At 25.7% G+C, this 26,505-nt stretch overlaps 6 protein-coding genes across 6 annotated transcripts; 4 read left to right on the top strand and 2 right to left on the bottom strand.

Moving 5' to 3' along the window:
- Positions 1-1,897: 1,897 nt before the first annotated feature.
- Positions 1,898-3,619, top strand: OCT59_001081 (uncharacterized protein; the record flags this gene model as incomplete). The annotated part of the gene is made up of 7 exons (XM_025322219.2): positions 1,898-2,177; positions 2,258-2,292; positions 2,365-2,474; positions 2,572-2,712; positions 2,801-3,101; positions 3,185-3,221; positions 3,300-3,619. The coding sequence occupies 7 exons, from the start codon at positions 1,898-1,900 to the stop codon at positions 3,560-3,562; spliced, it is 1,167 nt and encodes a 388-aa protein (XP_025166778.1). The 3' UTR covers positions 3,563-3,619.
- Positions 3,620-6,130: 2,511 nt separating this feature from the next.
- Positions 6,131-7,420, top strand: OCT59_001080 (uncharacterized protein; the record flags this gene model as incomplete). Its single annotated transcript, XM_025330892.2, has 6 exons — positions 6,131-6,251; positions 6,324-6,358; positions 6,435-6,544; positions 6,649-6,789; positions 6,869-7,181; positions 7,244-7,420. 6 exons carry the CDS (start codon positions 6,131-6,133, stop codon positions 7,418-7,420), a joined length of 897 nt encoding a protein of 298 aa, XP_025166777.2.
- Positions 7,421-9,030: 1,610 nt separating this feature from the next.
- Positions 9,031-11,039, top strand: OCT59_001079 (uncharacterized protein; the record flags this gene model as incomplete). Its single annotated transcript, XM_025311945.2, has 2 exons — positions 9,031-10,405; positions 10,489-11,039. Exons 1-2 carry the CDS (start codon positions 9,064-9,066, stop codon positions 11,037-11,039), a joined length of 1,893 nt encoding a protein of 630 aa, XP_025166776.1. The 5' UTR covers positions 9,031-9,063.
- Positions 11,040-13,842: 2,803 nt separating this feature from the next.
- Positions 13,843-16,112, bottom strand: OCT59_001078 (uncharacterized protein; the record flags this gene model as incomplete). Its single annotated transcript, XM_025309633.2, has 5 exons — positions 13,843-14,379; positions 14,455-14,624; positions 14,728-14,791; positions 14,866-15,072; positions 15,156-16,112. The coding sequence occupies 5 exons, from the start codon at positions 16,110-16,112 to the stop codon at positions 13,843-13,845; spliced, it is 1,935 nt and encodes a 644-aa protein (XP_025166775.2).
- Positions 16,113-17,369: 1,257 nt separating this feature from the next.
- OCT59_001077 (uncharacterized protein) lies at positions 17,370-22,411 on the bottom strand (the record flags this gene model as incomplete). Its single annotated transcript, XM_025334084.2, has 13 exons — positions 17,370-18,077; positions 18,154-18,323; positions 18,386-18,449; positions 18,531-18,731; positions 18,815-19,246; positions 19,323-19,492; positions 19,570-19,633; positions 19,710-19,907; positions 19,976-20,401; positions 20,477-20,649; positions 20,713-20,776; positions 20,843-21,049; positions 21,122-22,411. 13 exons carry the CDS (start codon positions 22,409-22,411, stop codon positions 17,370-17,372), a joined length of 4,167 nt encoding a protein of 1,388 aa, XP_025166774.2.
- Positions 22,412-22,744: 333 nt separating this feature from the next.
- On the top strand, positions 22,745-25,258 carry OCT59_001076 (uncharacterized protein; the record flags this gene model as incomplete). Its single annotated transcript, XM_066139297.1, has 7 exons — positions 22,745-23,158; positions 23,234-23,707; positions 23,772-24,242; positions 24,322-24,543; positions 24,892-25,029; positions 25,098-25,167; positions 25,245-25,258. 7 exons carry the CDS (start codon positions 22,745-22,747, stop codon positions 25,256-25,258), a joined length of 1,803 nt encoding a protein of 600 aa, XP_065988713.1.
- Positions 25,259-26,505: the final 1,247 nt, after the last annotated feature.

The following is a 26,505-nucleotide window of genomic DNA, read 5'->3' as shown; positions in this document are numbered from 1 at the left end:
CATTTCCTCTCTCTTACTTGCATATTTTGTCTCATTTTTTTTTCAGTTTTTTTTTAAGAAAATAAAAAAATAAAAATATAAAAATTATCATAAGTACAGGAAATAATATATATTAATATATTTAATATATTTGTATATTTATAAAATTTCTCATAAATACCATAAATACCATAAATTCCATAAATACCGTATATGTGTATCAATTGTATTATATATTCGTAATTGATGTACAATATATTTATATAAAATTAATAATATTTTTCTTATTTTTGACAAAGAAATTGTTCAAATAAGCCAAATGATTATCTCCAAGGATGATTTTCGATCTACTTTTGTTTCTCCGCCTTAACATACGAATGGATGGATTAATATTCATACTATTATCCATATAGGAATGATATACTAATTAATAATTACAGTGATTACAGTATATTCGGAACCATAAAAAAAAAATAATATATATATATATATATATGTATATATATCACATTTTAACCATTATTGCCGTTCATTGCCATCACATATTTACGATGTTATATAGGAAACATGGGCCCAATTGCAGAATTAAAATAAAACACATGATTTCATTGTTTTTATTAGTTAAATAATGTACGAGGTAACCCCTTACATAAAATTATTTCAAATTTGTATAAATATATATTTCTTTCCAATTTTGTATTCTAAGAAATAAACTTCAAAAAAAAAGTGTTAACTTTTTTTTAACTGACATGATAAAGTATTTTTTGCATAACGTGATACAAAAGACTTTTTTAGGTAATAACAGGGAACAAATAGTTATATAAAATCGATAAATAATACTATTAATATTGTGATACAGCATTAATCCAATTTATGCAGTCTCCAAAAAAATTCCCGATACTACAGAGACTACAGTACATTTTCTCATGATTTGTAACACAACAGAAATATTCAATCTATATTTGATTGGGAATACGTGTTACAAATTTATTAAGCATTTAACATTCGTTTAAATAAAAAATCATTATTCAAGGGAAAAAATATACTGTAAATAGGCGTAAAAACTTGACTAAAACATGACTTTTAAAGTAGAAAAGTTGTTTTTTAGGCTGAAATGATAATCATATGTCGTGTATCTCATTAAAATCCGGAAATTCCGAAAACTCCGATAATGGGATCATAATTTTAGCGAAAATATTGGATAGGAAATTATTTTAAGCAAATTACTTGGTAAATTACTTGGCAATTATTTTATAAACTTGTTTTACACAATATATTTATTACATTTATGCAATTAATGTTCTGTTGTTGAATTCTTTAAAGAATTTATTTTTTGATCATAAACAAATTTTGAGGTTTCTCAAAAACAAAAAAATATTATTTACAACCTTAAAAATGACAAACCCTGTATGAAAAAATTCAATTAAAATTTACGTTTCAATAACAAACATTTTAAATATTAAGGTTTATAAAAACGTAAATAAAATATTTGGTAAACATTTTTATTGTTTTACCCAAATTGGAGTAGATAGCAAGATACTAGATTGATAATTTTAACGGTTAAAATTATATATGGAACAAAGATTTCATTGATCATTAATATTTTTGGTTAATATTTAATAATGAGTGAACAGTTTCTTTAAATAAATACATTTTAATTTCAATGTGACATATGCGTGGTGGTGATACGGTGTGTGACACAACAACGAACTCTATTTTGCTTTGTTTGTATACATTTACTCAATTGTAACCAATTATAAATAATTTTTTTTTATTTACGATATAAATACAGAAATTATTTACGCAAAGTTCAATATTTTCTTTCTCGTCTTTTTTTACGTAAAAGCATAATATATTACATTCCTTTTACTCTAATACCGTCAACTTTATTTTCGCTACCCTTTAATTTTTTAAAAACATGATTAATCGTTCAAATAATAAATTTTTTATAAAATATCCTTATATACCGATAATAACATTACTATTTAATGTCAGAGACGTTATAGCAGATCGTGAATATTTAAATACTCCTTCGAACAAGGTTAATTTTCGTAGTGTAGTCGATCTTTCCTTGACAATGCTAGCACTAGGCTTTATTGGGTGTTTTTATGTTTTCTATAGAATTTATAAACAGTGGATAATGAATAAAAAAAGTCTAGTGATGATACATAAACTACCTTATTATACTGCATGTATAGGTAAGAACTTATTAATAAGCAGATTATGTCATATATTGTCTAAAAATTTTATTTTATTTCTTTTAAAAAAAATAAATTAGATATATTATTAAATGCTAACTTTCTCGTAAATATTGTAAGTATTCATATATTATATATTATTATTATCTATATTACAAATTTATTTAAATTATTTGAATTTTTTTAGATGCATACGGCTATAAGAGGGCGGGTATGGGATGACCCTGTATGTCAATTAATGAGTGTACTTAATTGGGCATTTATATCAGTAAACCTATGTTTCTATTGTGTAATAGCGTAAGTATTACCGTATGTCAATAGGGAAATTAATTGATAGTATGTCAAGATATATATATATATGTTTGATTACTTCTTCTTTTTTTTTTACATTTAGGATAACAACTTACCTTCGAATTTGTCATGAAAAGTATTTTGATTGTGGTAGATATGACTGTAAACTTTGGTTAATTGTATTTATAATAAGTATGATACTTCAATTAATAAATATACCAAATCATGGCGGACGTAAATATTGGTAAAGTAGAATAAAAATTGTTTAATTATTATTTGAGTTTGTAAATATTTTTAGTCGTCAATTTATTAAAATAAATTCGATTTGTTAGGTGTGCAGGAAAATCAGGACAAGTTCGTTCACCAATGATATTATTTGTAATGATAACATCATCATTATTAATAGTATGTTTTTGTTACATGAATATATTAATAAGAATCATAAATATACAAAACCCTTCTATATCAGCATTATCAAAAGATAGTGCTAATGAAAATGGTATTGGAAATGATGTTTTGGAACAACGTGCTGAAATTGAAAGAAGAGCTGCTAAAAAAATTTTGAGTTACGTACTTATTTTTATTATGCAATGGGTACCTGTTCAAATTTCTGCTGCGGCTAGGTTTTTTTCGGTGAGTAAAATTTGACATAAAAAATAATATATATATATATATATATATATTTATAAATACTCATATCGTCGTTTCATTTGTAGAATGATAATACTTGGGTTTATCTTGTGACGAGTATAGGTAAGCAAGCGAGTTATTCGTATATATATATATGGTATATAATTTTTAAAAATTTTTTTCTTTTCTTTTTTTTTTTAGGGAGGTCATTTGGTGGAATTGGTAATGCAATTCAATATGTATTAAATGAGGGTTGGGTTACAAGAGAATCTACTGAATATGATACTACGAGATCTCAAGAAACAGATAACAAATCAACATCTTTAAATAACGATAATTATAAATTACTTGAATTAAACAACAACAACAACAACAACAACAAAAATAATAACAATACGGAAAATACAGGAATTACGGGACCTATAATAAATATTGAAGGTAGCAATCAAGGATATCAAGGATAAAAAAAGAAAAAAAAATTATTTATTATTGTAAATAAATTTTTTTATTATTTTTTAAGCAAAAAAAAAATATATATATATATATATATATTATTAATTTAATAATTTAATTAGTCAATAAGTTTTATATTAATAAATAATTTTTCATAAGAAACAGTAAAATGGTAGAAATATCATACTGTATATATATGATATATATATATGATTTTGATATTTATGATATACAATTATACAAAGAACTTTGAATAATAAGTTTTTAAGATTCTATAATATTAATTACGGAGTACGAACGTACGTTTAATTTATATACCAAACAATTTTTTATAATTTAATAAAATTTGTATAAAAAGAATTAATAAGTATGCTATGAATTTTAAAATTTCTGGTTAAATAATATTATATAGTATTTTTGCTATAACTAAAACAATTTAAGATCATTTATATTTAATAGACGCTTTAATTTTATAAATCTGTTCAACAAGAAGAACGGACTCATAATGTTATGATCACTCATGATAGTATTCTAGAATATTGTTTTTATTGTTTGTACCTTGTAAATTGTAATTCAAGCACCAATCAGTAAAAATATTGATTTTTAAATCAATTATACAATTTAATATTCACGAGATCAAGATATCAATCTCCAAGGAATTTTTTTTAAAAAAAAAATTAGACATTTTTGTGAAAAAACAAAATTGTGACAAAATAAAATTAGACATTTTTTGTGAAAAAAAAAACAAAAATTGTGAAAAAAAAAATTACAAACAAGTCAAAGAATTTTCTGTATACTTTTGATTTACGGTTAAATTTTGATTGGTTATAGGAAAATTTTTATTGGATAATTCGATTACATCCAAAAAAAACAAATAATACTGTATCTTATCTGTATCTTATCATAGGAAATAAAAAAAATATTTATACAGTAATTGCAAAACTTATTATAGAAACTTATTATTGTTTGCCATTTAAGTCATTGCCAGAGACAAAGGGTCCAACTATTTTTTTTTCGTATACCTTTACTAATTGGATCCATTAAAAATAATATGGAGTCTAAAGTTTGGATACACTAAAATGCAAGCAGATCAAAAAAAAAAAAGGACTAACCACAAGTCGCTAAATTGAACGGACTTTAAAATTTGTTCGTTTCCCTAAAAAAAAAAGAACCCAAAAAAAGAACCCGTTTTTTTTATCCTGTTTTTAGTCGAGACCAAGGGGAAAAATGATTGTGTGCAAACAAATAAATGTTGTAACAAATAAAGATAACATTTAATCATCACATGGAGTGTAACCTGCATAAAAGTTATTTTGTGCTCTACCCTTTTGTAAAATTGTTTTTACAAATATTACGAAAGAAAAATTGAAATATTGCATATTCTGATATAAATTTTATTATCTAATCAAAAACTTTAAAAAAATTCTTTTCAAATCAAAATTTCGCAATATGCAAAAGGAGAACTTTTTGGAAGCTAATTTTTTTAAATTAGAAAAAATCCCTTATCATACATGTCATAGTAATACATGATTCCATATGGAAATGTTTTTTTAACACAAAAAAGTTATATGTGTATTGAAAAAATATGTGGTGTGGACGAAAAAAAAAATACCAATTGTATCAATGCATCAATTACGGAGATTGTGTATTAACATCCCGAAAAGTCCAAAATAATAATAATAATAATAATTTCCTTAAATATATACTTCTTTTTTGATTTTCACGCGTTATTTTTCAATTCGAATTTTTTTTAAGTGATTTTAAAATTAGATTTCTTTTTAACTCATTTTTTCATACCTTTTATGTGATTTTATTTTATTTATTTTATTGTTATTACTTATTATTATTCTTACTATTAAAGTTAAGGGGTGAAAAAAAACAATGTTCGGTTGTGTTACACTTTGATTTACATTTCCTCATTGAAAGGTTTCAGAATTTTAGCTTTTTTGGACGTCACCAGCATTTTATTTGTTTGCGCTTTATAACCAAATGTAGATTTTAGATTTTCTGCTGATTGTTTATGATCAAATTGTTTAAATATCCACATAATTACCTGTTACGTGCTTAAAAAAATGTCTAACCAAATTAAACTTTTACAATTAAAAAAAAATTTTAAGATTACCAATTTTAGTAAAATACCACTTATAATATGGGATTTTTTTTTTAAGAATCGTAATCGATTTCAAATTATATTTCCAAATCAAGTTAATTATAATCACAATGATTCCATTTATACAATGATGTATGAAACATATTTAATATTTGTATCACAATACCGGTTCCTCTTTTCTGGTATTCAAAGATTTATTTCAATTATCCGATACCGTAAATAAATAAATTTGAGTCAAATTACTGAGTTATATTTAATTACCATATTATTAGTCATTCCTTTTAATTGATTTTTTGTTCTTTTTAATCTCCTCAATATTAATATGAAGTCCTTTATTATAATATCGGTATTTCAGATATTTTTCTCTAATGTCCTTAATGTTTTGGCTCAAAGTAAACCATCAAAAGTCCGATTAGATAATCCGGACAATATAGATCAATTTTATACTGTAGTATATTTTTCGATTACAATGTCTATATTGGGATGGTGTGGATGTATTTATGTATTTTATAGAACTTATGAGCAATGGAGATTGAACGATAAAAAATTGAAAATGATTCATAGGCTTCCATTTTACACCGCATGTAGTGGTAAGAATAAAATGACTTTTATAATGATTAGTTAATAGTTATAGTTATTAATTTTGTTTTTTTTTAATCTAGATTTCTTGATCGATACAAATTTTTTTGTAAATGTTGTAAGTATATTAAAAATTTATATCGATGTATCGAAAAGATTACTCAAATGATTTTTTTTTTTTTACAATGATTTAGATTCATACAGCAATTTACGCTGAAGTTTGGGGTCAACCGATGTGTAACATAATCTGTATTCTTCATTGGCTATTTTTATTAATTAATTTATCATTATACGGTGTTATAGCGTAAGTTCAATGATAATTCGATGTTAATTCGATGTTAATTCTGTTAATTTGATTTAATTCTGTTAATTTGATTTAATCCTGTTAATTTTGATGTTCATTAATAGAGTAACGACATATTTACGTATTTGTCACGAAAAATATTTTTATCGTGGAAAATATGATTATAAAATTTGGGTAATAATAATTACCGCAGCTATAATATTTCAATTAATTAATATTAATAATCATGGTCCACGTAAATATTGGTATGTAATAATTCACTTATTCTAGTTAAAATATTTAAATATTTATTAGATTAAAAAAATTAAATTGTTCCTAATATAGGTGTAACGGAAGATCAGGGCAAAGAGTATCTTTTACATTATTATTCGTAATAATAACATCAATTTTGATAATTATATGTTATTGTTATTTTATGACTTTATATACAATTAAATTACAAAATTCTAATTCTATAAATAATATAATTAATAATAATCATAATTTTGATAGTAAAAATGAAGAAATTAAAATTATGAATAGATTAAGAATTTCTGAAATTGAAAAAAAAGCTGCTTGGAAAATTATTAGTTATATATTATTATTTATTCTTCAATGGCTTCCTGTACAAATTAATATTGCTACTAGATGGACTACGGTATGTGTCTTTATGAGTCGTCGTCGTACAGATACACTATTTTTACGATTTTTTTTTTATAGATTCGTGAAACTTGGACTTATATTTTAGGTGCTCTTGTAACATTTGGTGGTATTGGTAACGCTATAATTTATATTTGTAATGAAGGTTGGTATTCTCGTAAATATGAAATTGAAGCTGAAACAACAAATTTACAAGTTACCAATAATTTTAATATTAATATTGAAGATGGTAAATGATTCGTTTTAAGTTATATGAATATAATATGAAATTAAGAAATTATGTATTATTTTATATGGTTAAAATTTTTAAGATTAGTAAGTTTATGTAAGGAAAAAATATATATATATACATCACGTGATTTAAGATTTTTTATTAAATAAACTTGCAGTGTCCGAATATTTAAGTCAAAAAAAGTCAAAGGACAAACTAATGGGTTTAAAATAATTAAAATATGAGCCTCGTTCGTTCGTTCGTTATTAGAATTAAAGATTTAATATTCCGTATTTCGGATCGCCACTTTTAAAATTATTTATTAAGTGTATCTTGGTCACGTAATCCATAGTATCTCGTTCTACCACATCACATCAGGAAGTCACAAAAAAAAGTATTTCCGCTTGTAATTACTTGGTATCGAACCTTATATTCTTATTATATTTATTATATCGTAATTTTCATTTCACTAACTTCTGTTTCAAATTATTTAAATTATTTTAATAATTTTACTCACTAAATTCACGATTTATCATATGTTGTCGATGAATCTTTATTTATTTCTTTTATGTTTCCAAATTTGTTACATTTAAAATAACTACATAATATTCACCATCTTTTCAATATATCTTAATAAGGGGTGAAAGTTTCGCTAATTTCAAACATCGTCAATAAAAAAAATTTACAAAAAATTCTTTTAAATGTAAATTTATCAAATATTCTCATGTTTTATCAGGTTAATCATTTATAAATTAGTTTTTAGTTTTTACACGTATATTTTTATCAATATCATTAATTAACGCAACTAAAAATTAATACAAATTTACGTTCTCGCATATTTTCTATAATTAATATCAAATAAATCACGCATTTCACTGATCATATGGCGTCCGATTCAATTATCCTACCAAGTATCCTACCAAGTATTGAACTAAAAAAGAAATATTTACATTTTAAGTCATCTCGACTTAAGTACTCGTTTTTTTTAGTAAACCTTTTTTTTCCATAAATGATAAAATTTTCTGCTTTATTATAACAGTTTTATGGTGAAATTTATTTTATTTATTTGTTAAAAAATTTTAATCGTCAAAAAAAAAAAAAAAAAATTTCAAATGTTTAGATTTAAAAATATTTTACTACGTCATCAAGTATTACAAAAACTATAAAATTCTCGGAGGTCGGAGCGTAAATCACGTAAATAAATTAACTCCGATCAAATTAAGTATGTAATGATGCAAGTCTTATTATTATTAACCTTATTTTATCCGGTAATTTCGGTAATTTAAAGATAATAATATTTTTTATTCATTCAAAATTATGTGCTTTTGGCTAATATTTTTTGAAATGGTTTGTTTTTTGATTTTTTGAAATCCGTCCATTCATCGCTCATTGGGTGTAAAATTATGTGTATTACTGGTATTGGTTAGAAAATTGGAACTTCACACGTGATTAACTATTAAATGGAGTGCCACACGTCATATGATATCTCTATATATAGAAATATTTTTTTCATCCCTTCAAAATATTACGTAACTCATCATTGTTTCCTTCAATATGCGGCTTATGGTGCAGTACAACATATGTCGATCATTTCAAAACATATAAATACCACAATAATCCCTACATGTGACAAATATAACTTTACTTTCAAACCCTTTCAAAACAAAAAATGGTGTTTCACAGTCATTACATGGTAACTGATAAAAAGGGTATTATTCATAGTTTATGTTGTTATAAAGATTGTAGTAATCCTCAGGCTACTATAAATGAAGAAGAATCTGAAAAAGATAATAATAATATTATAGAAAATACTACTACAACAACAACTACAACAACAACAAATACAACAAATACAACAAATACTACTACAACTACAACTACTACTACAAGAGATTTATTGACAAAATCTGATGATAAATATTTATCAAAAAATGAAAAAGATGAAAAAATTCGAAAGAAACCATCATTAGAAAATTTAGAAAATGAAACTGAAAAATTTGATAATCCAGAAACATTTATAAGATCAAAAAAACCTTCACAAAAGAAAGTTCCTATATTTAAATTAAAAATTCCTTCAGATATTGTTAGTGAAAGTTATCGTAAAAGATATAAAGCTTATAAAGCGGCTATTATGAAGAATCCTATTCAATCCGGTTATTCATCTGATGAATTTATTGAAATGGATACTGATACAGAATTAGATTCAGTTTCAACAAAACCTGCTGAAAAAAATTTTCAAATTTCCGATAAAGTTGATAATAAAGAATTTAATGAAAAAGAATGTTTTGAAATTGATGCTGCAGAATTTTCTACTTTACCAGAAGATTGTGATATACATGATAACACTATAACAGATTCTTCAAATTCAGATGATAATTTTATTCCTGATATAAAATCGCAACAAAAGTCGAATCAGGATTCGATAGAACCTTTTCATAAAGCTGTTGAAGATGCGCGAAGGTCTATGATCACTTTAATTGATAAATTTTGTTTTGAACAGGATTCTTCATCACCAGTGGTTCAATCATCTCAAGCTCAAGTTCAATCATCTCAAGAAAATCGTTTAAATACATGCAAAGAAGATCAGAAAATTTCAATAACGCAAGGAGAGTTGGCCGTCGTAACAAATATTGCCAATACTGATAAAACTTCTTTTATAAAGAACAAAAAGAACAAAAAGAAGGGTAAACAGGCAAGATCACAATTCGGAACTCCAGAATTTCCCATTGATTTAGATAACGATGATAATGTTAGACCACGAGTAAAATCGCCTATATTAAGTGATGATGAAAATAATGTAATGAACGAAAGAATTTCTTTAAATTCTAGATTGAAATCTGTTCAAACTCAAGATAATTTAATGATAAATTGGTTCGATCGGGATGATTTCAAAAAATTTATGTTGAATACTGCTAAACATCGATTAGAAGAGCTCGATAATGATGGTCAAAATTCCAAAAAACGTGTTAAAGGTAGCGAACGTTCCTCATCAAGTTTTCGAAATTCATACGGTAATGAAAAATAATATAATATTTTTTGTTTTAATTTATTAATTTATTTATTTATAACTTTTTTAATAATATTTTTTATCAAGCCTTTTCGAATGATCAAAATGATCATATTGGGTCGTCTATAGTTCAAATACCTGTCTTTAAAAATCCAAAGTATTTGGAGTTAGCTCTCACTCACAGATCAGTTCTCCCTGATCATCAAAATTGTTTTGATTATGTGAGACTTGAAATTTTTGGTGATTGTATTTTAAGTACAACAATTTCACAAATGGCGTATGAAAAATTTAAAGATCAATTAACACCGGATTTACTTGAACAAATTCACAATTATTTATGTAGTAATTATAGACTTTGTAAATTTGCCAAGATGTTGAAATTACAAGATCTAGTTTATGCTAGAAAATCATTTTTGAGTGAAAAAGAAATAGCTAATGTTTTGACGTCATTATTGGCAGCTATAATTATGGATGGTGGAAGGGAAGTTGCTGTTGATTTTATTAGAAAACTTATTGGACCTACTATGGATAATTTGGTGAGAAATGGAAAGTTTGTAGGAATACAGATTAATGATACGAATGAGAAAATACAAATTAAAAATGTGGTGGATGATCAACATGGAAATTTTTTCATCTAACAGCAACCACATATATTTATAATAATTGATTTTTTATAAGGATAAATGTTTTTAAATAATTTCTTGAAAAACTTTATATTTCCTATGTTGTTAGTAATACTGGTATCAATTTCAAAGAAAAAAATAAATCAAGTACGCAGTGCGCTTATACAGTTTTTTTTCCTCCTCTTTATTAGCATTATATAATAATAAAGGTCTGGTTGGTTCAGTGTAATTAAACTCGGGATTTTGTTATTATGAGCGGTTCTTTTAAATATTGTGTACTCTACTACATCTTTATCATCTGCTAGCTATTCCTTTTTTTTATATATTTTTCAAATTTTCATGCGAATCAACTTTAAACTAATTAACTTCATTTCATTGCCATGCAAATTGATTTTTGTACCAAATTAAGACGGAAATTTAAAAGATTATTTCGTTCATCAATAACGCTTTCTTCTTTGGAATATATAACCTTTTTTCCTCTATTTAATCCTTTTCGAGTTACTAAAACGCTACCCATGCAGTATGTATTTATAAAATATTCAGTAAAGTCTATAAAATATTGCTCGTTCGACGCCGGCTCGATTAATATATCTCATAAAAAAATTTTGCTCATTTTATCTCTATATTTCTTTAAAAATCATGAATTTGTCACGTGATCGGTAAGCAAGCTTCCAATGAATGAATATGCGATAATGCGACTACATTTTACATTTACGGAAAATAAATATAAAACACGTTTTTATGTGGAATGCATATTACCTACGATTGAGAAATCTAATCCAATTTCAATTAAGATCATTCTTAATGCATAAAGTGATCTAAATATTACACGTTATTACGTCATGAAATTTCCTCATCACGATGGATTACTACGTTATAATCTCGTTGCAATTGTCGAACTCTTATTGGTAAATTTATACGTGAATTTTTTTCTGCAAATGCTGTTTGTAGGTATAAAAAAGTTCGATGAAGTTCTAGATTACGTTTTTAGTGTAAATGTTTATTTTTCAATATACAAATAATATTCATTATCATTTGAATCTTCTCGTTCTAATGAAATTTCTCTATTGTACACAATTTATTTAATTTCCTTCATTAACATATTCTTCATAACCAATAAGATTGTTCATATCAGATATTAATATAATTAAATCAACAGATTGTAAGGATAATTGATAAATTACCTAAATTACGCGATATTTTGATTGTACTTAATTTTTACTGACCAATCAAAAATATGCTGAATAATTTTGATTTTGGTTATTTTGGTTCTAAATATAATTTTCATATTTTTATTAAATTATAAATTGCAATATATTTTTCTTAATAAAATTTGGTCAGAAATACTTCAGAAATAAATATTTATAAAGATCGCAGAAAGCATGACATGATTTCCAACGAATTATATTTTAATGAGCGTGAATCATACAAAGTTTTGGTGGAATAGTAAAAAATAAAATAAAAATTAGATTTTTTTCTTTACATTATATTACATCATCGGATTTAAAAATAATTTTATCATTTTCTTCAACTTTTGGACTTTTTCTTCCGATGTGATCTTGTGATCTTTTGATTTGTCGCTCTATACGCAATACGGGATCTTCTTTACAAATTTCGTTTAATGTTGCCAAATTCTCTATATTCAAATAATTAACGTCATCATCTTTATTTTTCTTTAACTATTCCGCTTTCAAGTATTTTTTTTTTTTTGAAATTTGAATATAAGAAGAATCGCGTCTACATCAATTGAAATAAAAGATAATCGCAGAAGAATAGCAGATCGAAGTACTTTTTTAACATCATTATATAGAAAGAGTTTCGTCAAGAAATTTAACATTAAGCAATCAAGTTAAGAAAATTTCCGAGAAAAAAAAATTAAAACTTCAAGTTAATTACGAGCGTACCCTATTTAAAATTGGTTATATCACGTTCTATTTTATTGGTGTCCAATATAATTTATACATTTTTACAATGATTAACTTTTGTTTTCTTTTCCTGTAAGTAATAAAATTTTTGATTGGCTTATAATAATTCTGTTTTCTGTTTTAATTCTACCTCTATACGTCTCCAGTATTACCTAATGCTGACGCATCAACGATCATTATAAAACGATTACATCTTATCCAAACTACTGTAAACATGTGTTATCAACTTGTCATTCATCATTTATTAGTAATGGAAGGATTTCAAGAAAAAAAAAATTATTTTGATCAAAACTTGCATAAATCGATGCATTGAAACATCGGTTGATGCAAAAAAAAATTTACGTTATTTAATTATTTTACACTTTTGGCACTATAATATGCCAATTGATTATTGATTTATGTGTAATTTTGCGCATTCTGGCATAAATTGTTTTTTAATTACAAAAATTTCGCTATTCTTTGCCAATATCTCAAATCCTTTCGATGAGATCCCTGATTTCGTGCTTTTACGATAGTTAGAATTAAAAGGATTTAAAAATTCACGTTAAATAATAATGTATAAAAAATAAAGTAAATTTGCAAATATATTTGGCGTATATATTTATGACGGATAGCTAGGTCTACAGATCCTCCAGAGTGAGAGTTAATACCTGCTAGTGGGGGATAGAGACATGTTGATTTCTCGGTCCAGCTTTAAAGCCAATACAATGAACATAATTTAAAATATCTTTATATTCTACCCAATTGCTATTTCTCATAAATAATATTTATTATATACTTTCTTTTTTGTATTCATAATACATTATCACATCACGATCACGTTTCATCCTAACAGTTCAACCCTCTTACTAATATTGAAAATATTGTAACAAATTCAAATAAATAACTATACGTTATTGACGATTACAGTCAATCGAGCAGGTTTCTATGCATAGACCTAATTGGCCTGATTGTTTATATAAACTATTAAGATTATCACTAATAGATGCAGCTAATGGATCTTCTTGTTGTTCGTTAGCATCATTGGCATATTGTCGTAAAATTTCATTGTATACATCATTAATATTAGGTCTTTTCTCTGGATCGCCATCCCAACATTTTTGATAAAGTTGTCTGTACTCTGAAGGTGTACCATCAATTGGTTCTTCTCTAAGATTCTCATGACTAATATGATAACCTAACATATCTCGTTCTACCGTATGAAAGGGAGGATGCCCACTTGTAATTTCCCATAATAAAACACCTAAACTGTATACATCAGACCTTTTATCTTTTACATAATTTACACTCCTTAAACATTGTGGTTCGACATATTCAATAATTCCAATATTATTAGATTTTGAACTAGATGTAACTTCCGTTAATCGCTTAGACAATCCAAAATCTGCAATTAATAGTCTACCATTATTTACTAATATATTTTTTGAGTGCTTTAAAGATAATTACAATATTAATTAACGTAATATTATAATAAAAATATTATAATAAATAAATTAATGATTTACCAAGTCTCTATGGATTATGCCGTCAGAGTGTAAACATTTTAATCCACACGTAATATCCAACGCCATTCGAATCTTATTTTCCCACTGCAATGAATCAAATTTTCTTTTAAAATAATCCCTTAAATTTCCTTCATTGGCGTATTCCAATACCATGACATAACCAATATCATCTATACATTTAAATTTAATATAATTAAAACCGGTAATGAAAAGATTAATATTAGCTGATAAAGGATGAATTAAATAAACTACTTAAAAAATCTTAATGCAAACCCTTTGATATTCCAAGAAAACTAATGATATTAACATGATGAGCAACCTTACGAAGATTCTTTAGCTAAGGAAAGGATCACGTTAATTAAACGCCTCGCTATATAATACGGGGAATCTAAAATACACAGTAATTCTCACCTCCTTTACAAAGTTTTCAATAACATTTTCTTCAATTTTTGAACTTTTCTTTTCGATAAGACCTTTTAGTGCAACTTGTACTTTATCATTAGTTTCCGCTCTATTCACAACACCAAATCCTCCTTCGCCAATTTTTTTAATTTTGTTAAATTCACTATACTCAAAATATTTGATATCTTCTTCTTTCATTTTCTTTTTAATCCATTCCTAGTTTTTGAGTATAGTAATTTATCGTGAGTAATTTTTTTAATAAAAAAAAGAATATAATAAATTATCTAATAATAATTTACCTCAGCAGTTAAATCTTTGACATCAGTTTTAACCTTTTTATAATCATCAGCATTAAAATAAATAATTAAGGAAAATTGCAAGGGTTTAATAGCAGATTCAAATTTATCAATTAAATTACTGAAATTTTCGTTAATTGATGAAGTCCCTGTAAGTTTTTCAAATCCACTTGATTTAGTAATTTCTATAAGAAATTGACGTATTTCTTTAATGATAATAACCAAATTACGAAAGTTATCATAATTTTTTTTTGAAAAAAAATCCAAATTTCTAATTCTTAAATTTTTTAAAGCCGTATCAGCTATCTTTACTCTATTTAACATTGCTTCACATATTCTTTTATTATGTTCAGCTTTTTGATATATTTCTACTATTTCATTATATAATTTGGTCACTTCATCTATAAGTTGTAAAAAATCTGCGAATGGTATTTCTACTTTAGATGCAGCTTCTCTACCAGCACAAACTGTACTGAGCGTTAATTCTTCCGCGCTAGTTGATGATTCTAAGGATATAGAAACTTGTAAAATTCGTATGGTAGCTTCAAATTCATTAACTAAATTATTAAAAATTTCTTGAATAGCTTTACTATGAATATATTTTTTAAGACCTTTTAATTGAGTAATTTCTACAAGAAATTGTCGCATTTTACGTATAATATTAACTAATCTATATAATTTAATATAATTCTCTTCTGTAAAAAATTCCTTACGATCTTTTAAATTTCTTACAGATGCTTCAGCTACTTGTACCCTATTTAATATATCTTCACATATTTTTTTATTTCGTTCTGCTGTTTGATATATTTCTACTATTTCATTATATATTTTGGTCACTTCTTCTATTAATTGTAAAAAATTCGAATCTGAACTCATTAAACCTTTTGCTACGATATCTACAGCATTATCGGATGTTGGTGCTTGATTATTATCAACTAAATTTTTATTATTTTCATTCATAATTAAAAAGAAAATTTTTTTAATAATTATGGAAAGAAAAAAAAAATCATTGATATATATACTAGAAAATAAGTATCACAAACGCCGTATCACCTTCCTATATAACTTTTTTTAAGATCAGCATTATCATCATCCTTTAGTTCACGAATAAGTCGACATATTATTATTCAAATTGATAAATTATCAACGAAATGCTTTTCCTATTCGTTTCGATATTAATTAAAATACGGTAAATAATTCAAAACAATCGCAGAGATAATAGATTCAAATTCGTCATTTAAATCACCAACACTTTTCTTTAATATCTTTAGAAACCTTTCGATTCAGAAACTTCATTAATTGCTAATAACAGCAATCAAGTTACTTACTAAAATTGATATAATTTTCTTTTGAAGAAACTTATTATCGATGGACATGGACATGCCAACTATGTTTGTACTCTATTTAAATCGTTACAACTTGATATTATATCTATTGTCATATTATTAAAAGCTCCCCTTAATTTGTCTGGAATTATTAAGGAAAATAAAAAAGTTTTATTTCAAGCCATCGTAAGCCTTGAAAGAACATTCATAAAAGTTAAGTCGTAATCCCCCTCAGATTAATACACAACAACCAATCATATTTCGGACAAAATAAAAAAAAAAATTTTCATGATTTCATCCATCTTCAAAATGACCCTCGGCATTTCATTTATCGATTAAGTTTACAATTGTTAATTTACCGAAATTAAAAAATTTGCCATATAATACTGTATATTCATGGTTAATATAAATAATTTTCTGCCATAAATAAATAATTTCATAAGGTATTCGTCAATACCAAACTTCTTTCATGAGATTTTCCGAGTTTTATATTATTAAGTTGGAAATAAAAGAATTTATTTATTAGAATCGCGTATACTATATAAAATGAAAATTCAAAAAAAAATAAACATTATAAATTTGTAATCATATTGAGAGTGTATTTTTATGAAATAGTCATCTGAATTTTGCCAAAACAATATTTACATGAAACAAAGATAGAAAATTCTCTTTATCGTTCATTATTTATACATAGAAAGCAAAATTTTTTTTTATCGAAATCAATTAAAATTTCGGATTGGGTCATTATACTGTACTAATAATTTTTGTTTTCCAGAATGAATCATATTTATAGTGTAATTTATTGGTTTCTTTTTCTGCATTTATGGTGAGTCTTTCCTTTTCATTTTATCCCTGATAATGTCATTTAAAAAAATTTATTAGCAAAACCAACTTAATTAAACATTATTTGATTTTGATTTTTAGATAACATAAAATCGCTTTCTATGCATAGAGAGTTGCTAGTCTCCTTGTTTTCTATGCATAGATCTGGTTGGCCTGATTGTTTATGTAAATCATTAAAATTATTTCTATTAGAAATCACTAAGGAATCTTCATGTTTTTCGTGAATATCATCGGGTCTTTTTCCCGGAACATCATCCCAACATTTTTCAAAAAGTTGTTGATATTCTAAATCATTAAAATTATTACTATTAGAAGTCACCAAGGAATCTTCATGTTTTTCGTGGGTATCCTCGGTATTAGCTTGACTTAAAATTTCATTGTAAACTTGATTAGCATTAGGTCTTTTCCCTGGATCACCATCCCAGCATTTTTCATAAAGTTGTTGATATTCTAAAGGTGTACCATCAATTGGTTTTTCTCTAAGATTCTTATGACCAATGTCATCATATAAACTATCTCCTTTTTGTGAGATGTTATAAAAGGGAGGATGTCCGCTTGTAATTTCCCATAATAAAACACCTAAACTATAGATATCGGACTTTTTATCACTTTTATGACATATATCCTTACAACATTGCGAGTCAATATACCCAATGTTTCCAATTATATTACCCTTTGAATTAGATGTAGCTGGTCTAAGTAATCCAAAGTCCGCAATTAATAATTTATCATCATCCACTAATATATTATTTGAGTGCTATAAAGATAATTTTGGCGTTATTAAAACTTGATATCATTTAAGGAAATACTATAAAAATAAATAACTTATTTACCAAGTTTTTATGGATTATGTTCTTGGAATGTAAATATTTTAATCCTCGTGTAATATCCAACGCCATTCGAATCTTATTTTCCCATTGTAATGAACCAAAATTTTCTTTTAAAAAATCTCTTAAATTTCCATTATTGGTGTATTCCAGTACCACGACATAAGCAATATCATCTACTCAACATAAGTTAGAACGAATTTTATAAATATAACTATTCAGAAATATTGACACAAACCTTTTGAAATTCCAAGAAAATTATTGATGTTATAGTGACAGCTAACTGTGCAAAAGTATTTTAACTAAAAAAGAAACATATCAATCTTTTTATTATACGCTATATGTACACTTTATAATACGACAAATTTAAATATAGTTATCACCTGCTTTGCCAAGTTTTCAATAGCCTTTTCTTCAAATTTTGAAATTTTAGTTCCCACGAGATATTTTAGTGCAACTTGTTTTTTATTAGTTTCCGCTTTATTCACAACACCGTGTCCTCCTTCAATTTTTTCAACTTTGTTAAACTCACTATATTCAAAGTAACGAACGTCTTCTTTTTTCATTTTCCTTTCGATCAATTCCTAGTTTTTAATGCAGCAATGCGTAATGAATAATTTTTAAAAAGGATAGAATCTAATTTTTTTTTTGAAATAAATAATATTACCTCATTAAACTGACTTAAAATTTCATTGTAAACTTGATCAACATCGGGTCTTTTCCCTGGATCAATATCCCAACATTTTTCATAAAGTTGTTGATACTCTAAAGGTGTACCATCAACTGGTTTTTCTCTAAGATTCTTATGACCAATGTCATCACGTAAACTACCTTCTTTTTGTGAGATGTTAGAAAAGGGGGGACGTCCGCTTGTAATTTCCCATAATAAAACACTTAAACTATAGATATCGGACTTTTTATCTCTTTTATAATTTATATCCTTAAGACATTGTGGGTCAATATATCCAATAATTTCAATTCTATTATCCGTTAGTTTATGTTTTTTTTCATCTTTTATTTTAGGTATTCCAAATTTAGGTATAGCTTCTGTGTCTGCAATTAATAATCTACCATTGTTTACTAATATATTTTTTGAGTGCTATAAAGATAATTATTATTGTTATTAGGATTATTATCGTTTAAAAAAATCTTATAAAAATAGATAACTTATTTACCAAGTTTCTATGAATTATATTCATAGAGTGTAAATGTTTTAATCCACATGTGATATCCAACGCCATTCGAATCTTATTTTCCCATTGTAATATATTAAGTTTTTCTTTCAAATAATCTCTTAAATTTCCATCATTTGCGTATTCAAACACCATGAAATAACTAATATTATCTGTTCATTAAAATTTAATTAAAATTAATAAAATTTATCATATAACTATTTAAAGATATTAGCAGAACTGCACAAACCGTTCGATATTCCGAAAAAACTATTGATGTACTCGTGACGGCTAACCGTGTAAAGGAGTTTCAACTAAAAACGAAATATGACTCCAATGTTATATAACATGCTATATGTCTATGATGATGGATTTAAAGATAATTCTCACCTGCTTTACAAGGTTTTCAATAAATTTTTCTTTAAATGCCGGACTTTTCTTTTGGATGAAACATTTTAGTGCAACCTGATTTTTATCATATGCTTCTGCTTTATTCACAACACCGTCACCAATTATTTTAATATTATTGAATTCACTATATTCAAAATAACGAATTTTTTCCTCTTTCATTCTCCTTTTGATAAATTCCTAATTTAAAGTGCGATAATGTATCATGAGTAATTTCTTAAAAAAAAAAATTTTAATAATATTATTACCTCATTAAATTGACTAAATATATCGTCATATACTTGATCAATATCCGGTCTTTTCTCTGGATCACCATCCCAACATTTTTGATAAAGTCGACTATACTCTAAAGGCGTATCTTCAATTGGATTTTCTCTAAGATCCGAATGATAAATGTGATAACCTAACCAATCTCGTTCTTCTGTGTTGTGAAAAGGAGGACGTCCACTTGTAATTTCCCATAATAAAACACCTAAACTATAGATATCAGACCTTTGATCCTTTTTATAAAAGGAGTGTGCATTACGTACACTCTTTAAACATTGTGGTTCAACATATTCAATAATTCCAATGCTATTAGCTTTTGAATTAGACGTAGCTTCTGTTATTTGTTTAGATAATCCAAAGTCGGCAATTAACAATTTACCATCACTCACTAATATATTCTTTGAATGCTATAAAGATAATTGTTAATATTATTAAGAATTATCATTTAAGCAAAATATTACAAAAATAAATTACTAATTTACCAAGTCTCTATGGATTATATTCTTAGAGTGTAAACATTTTAACCCACATGTGATATCCAACGCCATTTGAATCTTATTTTCCCATCGCAATGAATCAAATTTTCCTTTTAGATAATCTCTTAGATTTCCATTATTGGCGTATTCCAATACCATAATATAATTCTCAGCGTAATCTATTTATTAAACCATTAGATATATTTGAAAATTATTTAAATTATTTAAAAAACAGTACACACCTTTTGTTATCCCAAGAAAACTATTGATATTATCGTGATAACTAATAGTACGAAGGAGTTTTAACTAAAAAAAGGTAACATTAATATTTTCTATTGTACGCCCAGTGTATAATATAAATATAGTTCTTACCTCTTCTACAAAACTTTTAATAATATTTTCTTCAAATTTTGAATTTTTCTTTTCGATAAGGCCTTTTAATGCAACTAGTTTTTTATCACTAGTTTCCGCCTTATTCACAATACCGAATCCTCCTTTGCCAATCTCTTCAATTCCAATAAATTCGCTATATTCAAAATAAAGAATATCTGCATCCTCTATTTTCTTTTTGATCCATTCCTAATTTTAGATAAATATACATTGAGTAAAAAAAAAAATTTAAAACGGTTGAAAGGATTGATTGGTATTTACCTCTTCGATATCAGCTCTAATCCTTTCATTCTCATCATCATTATCACGTGCAGCAAAATAAATAATTAAATGAAATTGCAGAAGTCGAATGGCAGTTTCAAATTCGTCAATCAAATTAATAAATTTTTCATTAATATCTTTAGCCTGAACATATTTTTTAGAACCTTGAGAAATATCTGCAAGAAAATGGCGCATCTCACTAATAACAGCTACTAAATTATGAAAATTATTAAAATTTTTTTTCGAAAAAAATTCTAAATTTCGAATTTTTAAATTTCCTATAGCTGTGATAGCTATTCGTACTCTTTCTAACATTGTCTCGCATGTATTTTTATTATATTGCGCATTCTCATGTATTTCAACTATATCATTATATAATTTGTTCATTTCTTCTATAAGTGATAAAAAACTTGCAAATGGTACTTCTATTTTAGATGCGGATTCTGTTCCGGTACAAACTAGTGAATCGGTAGGTGAAATGATTAAAGAAAAATCCAGAAGTCGAACAGTAGAATTAAAATCATTATTTAAACCTCTAAAAATTTCAATATTTTTTTCAATTTGAATAAACTTCTGGTAACTTTCGAACCGAGAAATTTCTGTCAGTAATTTACATATTTTACCAATAATCGTAATTAAACTACATAAATTAATATAATTTTCTCTTGAAAGATATCTAAAATTTTCCTTACTATGAATTCTTAAATTATTCAAAGCCGTAACAGCTATTTCTACTTTTTTTAACATTAACAAACATGTTTTTTTATTATATTGAGCTGATTGATGTATTTCTGATATCTCGTCATATATTTTGGTCACTTCTCTTATAAGCGGCAAGAATTTCAAATTTTTATCACATGGTAAAAAATTTGAAAATGGGGTTTCTAAATTCAAATCCAGAAGTTGAACCGTAAAATCGAATTCATTACTTAAATCTTCAGGATTTTTTTTATAATGATTTGTAAGAAATTCACGCATTTTACCTATAATAGTAACTAATTTATGCAAGTTATTATAATTTTCTTCTGAAAAATATTCTAAATTTCCTTTTCTGTAAGTTTTCAGATTACTTAAAGACATGTCAGCTTTTCCTACTCTATTTAATATTAACTCACAAGACTCTTTATTATGTTTCGCTGTTTGACATATTTCTATCATTTCATCATATATATTGCTCAATTTTTCTATAAGCGATAAAAAAAATGGCAAAAATTTTGATTCTCCTTCTATTTCTATTGATACGATTTCTTCTTCATCAGATTGCCCACCATTAGCCGTATTTTCATCCATAATTATCAAAAAAAAAAATAAAAAGAATAAAAAATTTTGTCACCTGCATATATGTAACACAATAATCAAGTAGCACAATTGTGGATCAACATCGGTATCCGGGTCATTGTTTTTTCCGGCGCATTTGATCTGCAGCATGGCGTTCGTTCATTTTCTTTGAAAAAAAAAAAATATTTATTCTTCAAAATTCTAGTAAAAAATTTTTAGTACCCGTATATTGTTGTATATATCCAGCATATATTTTGAAAATTGTAGCTTTTAACGATTATACTATTAATAAAGTTTGATATCCATTGTTTTAACGCTTTACGACTTCAAAGACTTCAAGGCATAATGTCATCGACATCTCAAATTCATTGGGGACAATGTGATAAGTGTGGTGAACATTATGGAGATGATTTAAATGCGGAGTCTGAATGGTGTAAACCATGTCAAGCAAAATATTTAAAAGAAAATTTTGCAAATTGGACCAGTGGAAATGAAAATATTGATGGTTTAATTCAAGAAATGCGATCAAAAATTGATGGTCCGAGTGACATAGTGTTTGAATGGATACCATACAATCAGTTTGATAACATTAGAGAAGATGTGAAAGGTAATTCTTCTAAGGTATATTCAGCAATATGGAAGGACGGTCCATTAAGTTACAGTTATTTAAAAAGAAAATTAACAAGAGTGTCTGGTAAAAAAGTTGCTTTAAAATGTGTGTTTAATTTACAATATAACATCGATGAAATTATAAATGAGGTGAAAATTATATTATTTAATTTAATTTAATTTTTTTTAAAAAAAAAAATTTGACAATAAAATTCTTTATAATAGGTTAAAACATATTCAGTTGATTGTTCAAATAATATCCTTAAAATATATGGAATCTCTCAAAATCCAGATACTAAAGATTATATTATGGTTCTCCATAATGAATATTTTAAAAAATATTGTAAAATTTGTTGTAGCACAAAAATAGAACATAAATGGTGTAACTCATGTCATATTAATCTTATAAGAAAAAATTTTATAAATGGTAACAGTGGAAATAAAGAAGTCGATAATTACATTCAAGAAATGCAATTAAGTGTTAGTAATTCATGTACTATAGTATTTGAATGGATACCATATGATCGGTTTGATAATATTAATAAAATAGGCGAAGATAATATTTGTGTGGTATATTCAGCAATATGGAAGGATGGCCCATTACATTATGAATATACGACTGGATGGACGAGAGAACCAAATAAAAAAGTTGCTTTGAAATGTTTACAGAATGCAACTAATGAATTTTTTTTAAATGAGGTACGAAATTTTCTATTGATTTAATATTTTTTTTTTGTCTGATTTTTTTTTCATACTTTAATAGGTTAAAACATATTCGATCAATTATTATGATGATAATATTATATATGGAATATCCCAAAATCCTCGTACAAAAGTTTATGTTATGATTATTCAAGATAAATATCATGAAAAATGTGTAAAATGTGAAAAAACATATATAGATATGCGGTATGAATGGTATAACCCATGTCATCATATGCAGTATGAATGGTATAGCCATTTTAGAAATGAAAAAATTGATAGTTTCATTCAGGAAATGCGAACAAGCAATGGATCAAAGAATATTAATTTTAATTTGATACCATACAATCATTTTAGTAATGTTAAAGAAATAGGAAAAGGTGGGTTTTCTACAGTACATTCAGCAATATGGAAAGATGGTCCAATATATTACTTTGATGATAAAAAGGAATGGATAAGAAAATCCAATAAAGAAGTTGCTCTAAAAATTTTGTATAACTCTCAAAATACTACTAATGAAATTCTAAATGAGGTATGAAATGTCATGATAAATTTTAGAATTTACCTTTTTTGTTTATTTAACAATATTTTACATTTTTATGTTTCTATAGGTTAAAGCACATTTAATATTAAATTCTGAATTTATTATCAATATATATGGAATATCTCAAAATCCAGATACAAAGGATTATATTATGGTCCTTGATTATGCAAAAGGTGGAAGTTTAAATAATTATATAAATAAAAATCTGGAAAATTTTGATTGGTTTAATGGATTAAAAATATTAACTAATATTATTGAGGGTCTTGATAAAATTCATCAAAAACAGATGGTTCATCGTGATTTTCATACAGGAAATATATTATTTTCAACAGATAACGTACAGGATTTCAATGTGTATATTTCAGATATGGGATTATGTGGAGAAGTTTGTAATATAGATGAAACTAAAATTTATGGAGTTATGCCTTATGTAGCTCCTGAGGTATTAAAAGGTAAACTTTATACTCAGTCAGCAGATATATATAGCTTTGGCATGATTATGTATTTTGTAGCGACAGGAAAACAACCTTTTGGTAATCGTGCTCATGATAGTCATCTAGCATTAGATATATGTAATAGAATTAGACCTGAAGTTAATGATAAAATAACACCAAAATGTTATATTGACTTAATGAAGAAGTGTTGGGATCCAAATCCGGATAATAGACCAAATACTTTTGAAATAAAAGAATCAATTTATTTATTTTACCATTCATTAGATCAAAATTTTAAGGAAAAGGAACAACGACACTATGATATTGAAGAGCGATTTAAAGTAACAGAAGTATACAGAAAGGAAAATTTTTTATCTTTTAAAAAATAATCAATCAATTTGTACACAAGCTATTTATACATCTCGTCTACTTTCGGAATTTATTTCAAGAGAAATTGGAGGAATTGTCGATTCCTTGGAGTTTGTTTCATTCATTTATTTATTTGTTTGTTTGTTTTTAATTAAGAAGTTTTAATAATTTTTAAATTATTTTATAGATTGTATAAATTGAAAGGAATAATATGAAGCAATGAGAAGAATAAAAATAAATTTTAAGGTTAAAGTAAGCAATATATATCAAAGGAAAATCAGTTTTAGAGTTATTGCAAATATTAGGAATACCATTTAAACACTTATTATATAATACATATAAAGTTATTTTATTTTATTTAAATGTATAGGTGTACCATAGTAATTCAGTAAATTATTATTTTATTTAAAGTGATTTTTCTTGTATAACGTAATGACAGCTTATAATTTGGATTATTTAAAATTACGAGCGGGCCAAAGTACCGTACCGCACTGCACAAGATATCCTCTTTTGAGAATACCCCCACGGCAAAAGATCCGGGTATAATATTAGATATAAAATAAATTTCCTAGGTTTAGACCCGAGTATAATCTAATTTTTTTCATGGTTATTTTATATAAGACCCGGGTATAATATAACTTTCGGTAAAAGTAGCATTTTATTATTTTTAAACTTCTCCATGAACTTTGTTTATTATAGTATAATCTAATATGTATTTATTATTTTAAAATTTTTAAAATTTTTGTATCATACAGTATTTATTATAATAAAACTTTGAATACAACAAATTTATATATTTTGTAACAAAAAAAACTATTACAAATGCGATTTTGATGATTCTGATATATTAACACTATTAATTCCAGTCTTAAAGCACATTACGCTCTTCATTTCTTTCATAATAATCACAATCTGAGCATTCGCTATTACTACCATCCGAACTATATTCACTATTATCATCTGTTTCATAATCACTATCACTACTTCCTTCATAACTTTCATCTTCTTCTTCGATTCCTCTCCCTGTATTATTTACATTTTGTACTTTATTAAAATTGGATATCAAACCATCTTCCGACCCATCCATTGCATTTGAAACACCACAACATTTGAATGAACGCATAATCATATTGGGATCAATTGCATCCCAACTTGCTTTTACCCAATTCGCCACAAGTGAGTAAGATGGCCTCTTAATTTTTCCTGATGGAGTATAATCTTTAACGGTTTCATTCATCCAGTGATTGTAAAGATGTCGCATCTAATTTATTCAAAAATAATATCAATTTTATGTTTAAAATAATGAAAAAATTTTGATGAATAAAATTACCTTAGCTTTAAAAGGTTTATTCAATGATACATCAAGTGGTTGTAAGCGAGAAGTTAATCCACCTGGAATAACAGCCAAATCGGTATTTTTTCTACGAAATCGACGTTTGATAGCATCA

This window comes from Rhizophagus irregularis, chromosome 1 (genome assembly GCF_026210795.1).
Source record: "Rhizophagus irregularis chromosome 1, complete sequence".
NCBI lineage: Eukaryota > Fungi > Glomeromycota > Glomeromycetes > Glomerales > Glomeraceae > Rhizophagus > Rhizophagus irregularis.
This window is presented reverse-complemented; position numbering and strand designations above follow the sequence as displayed.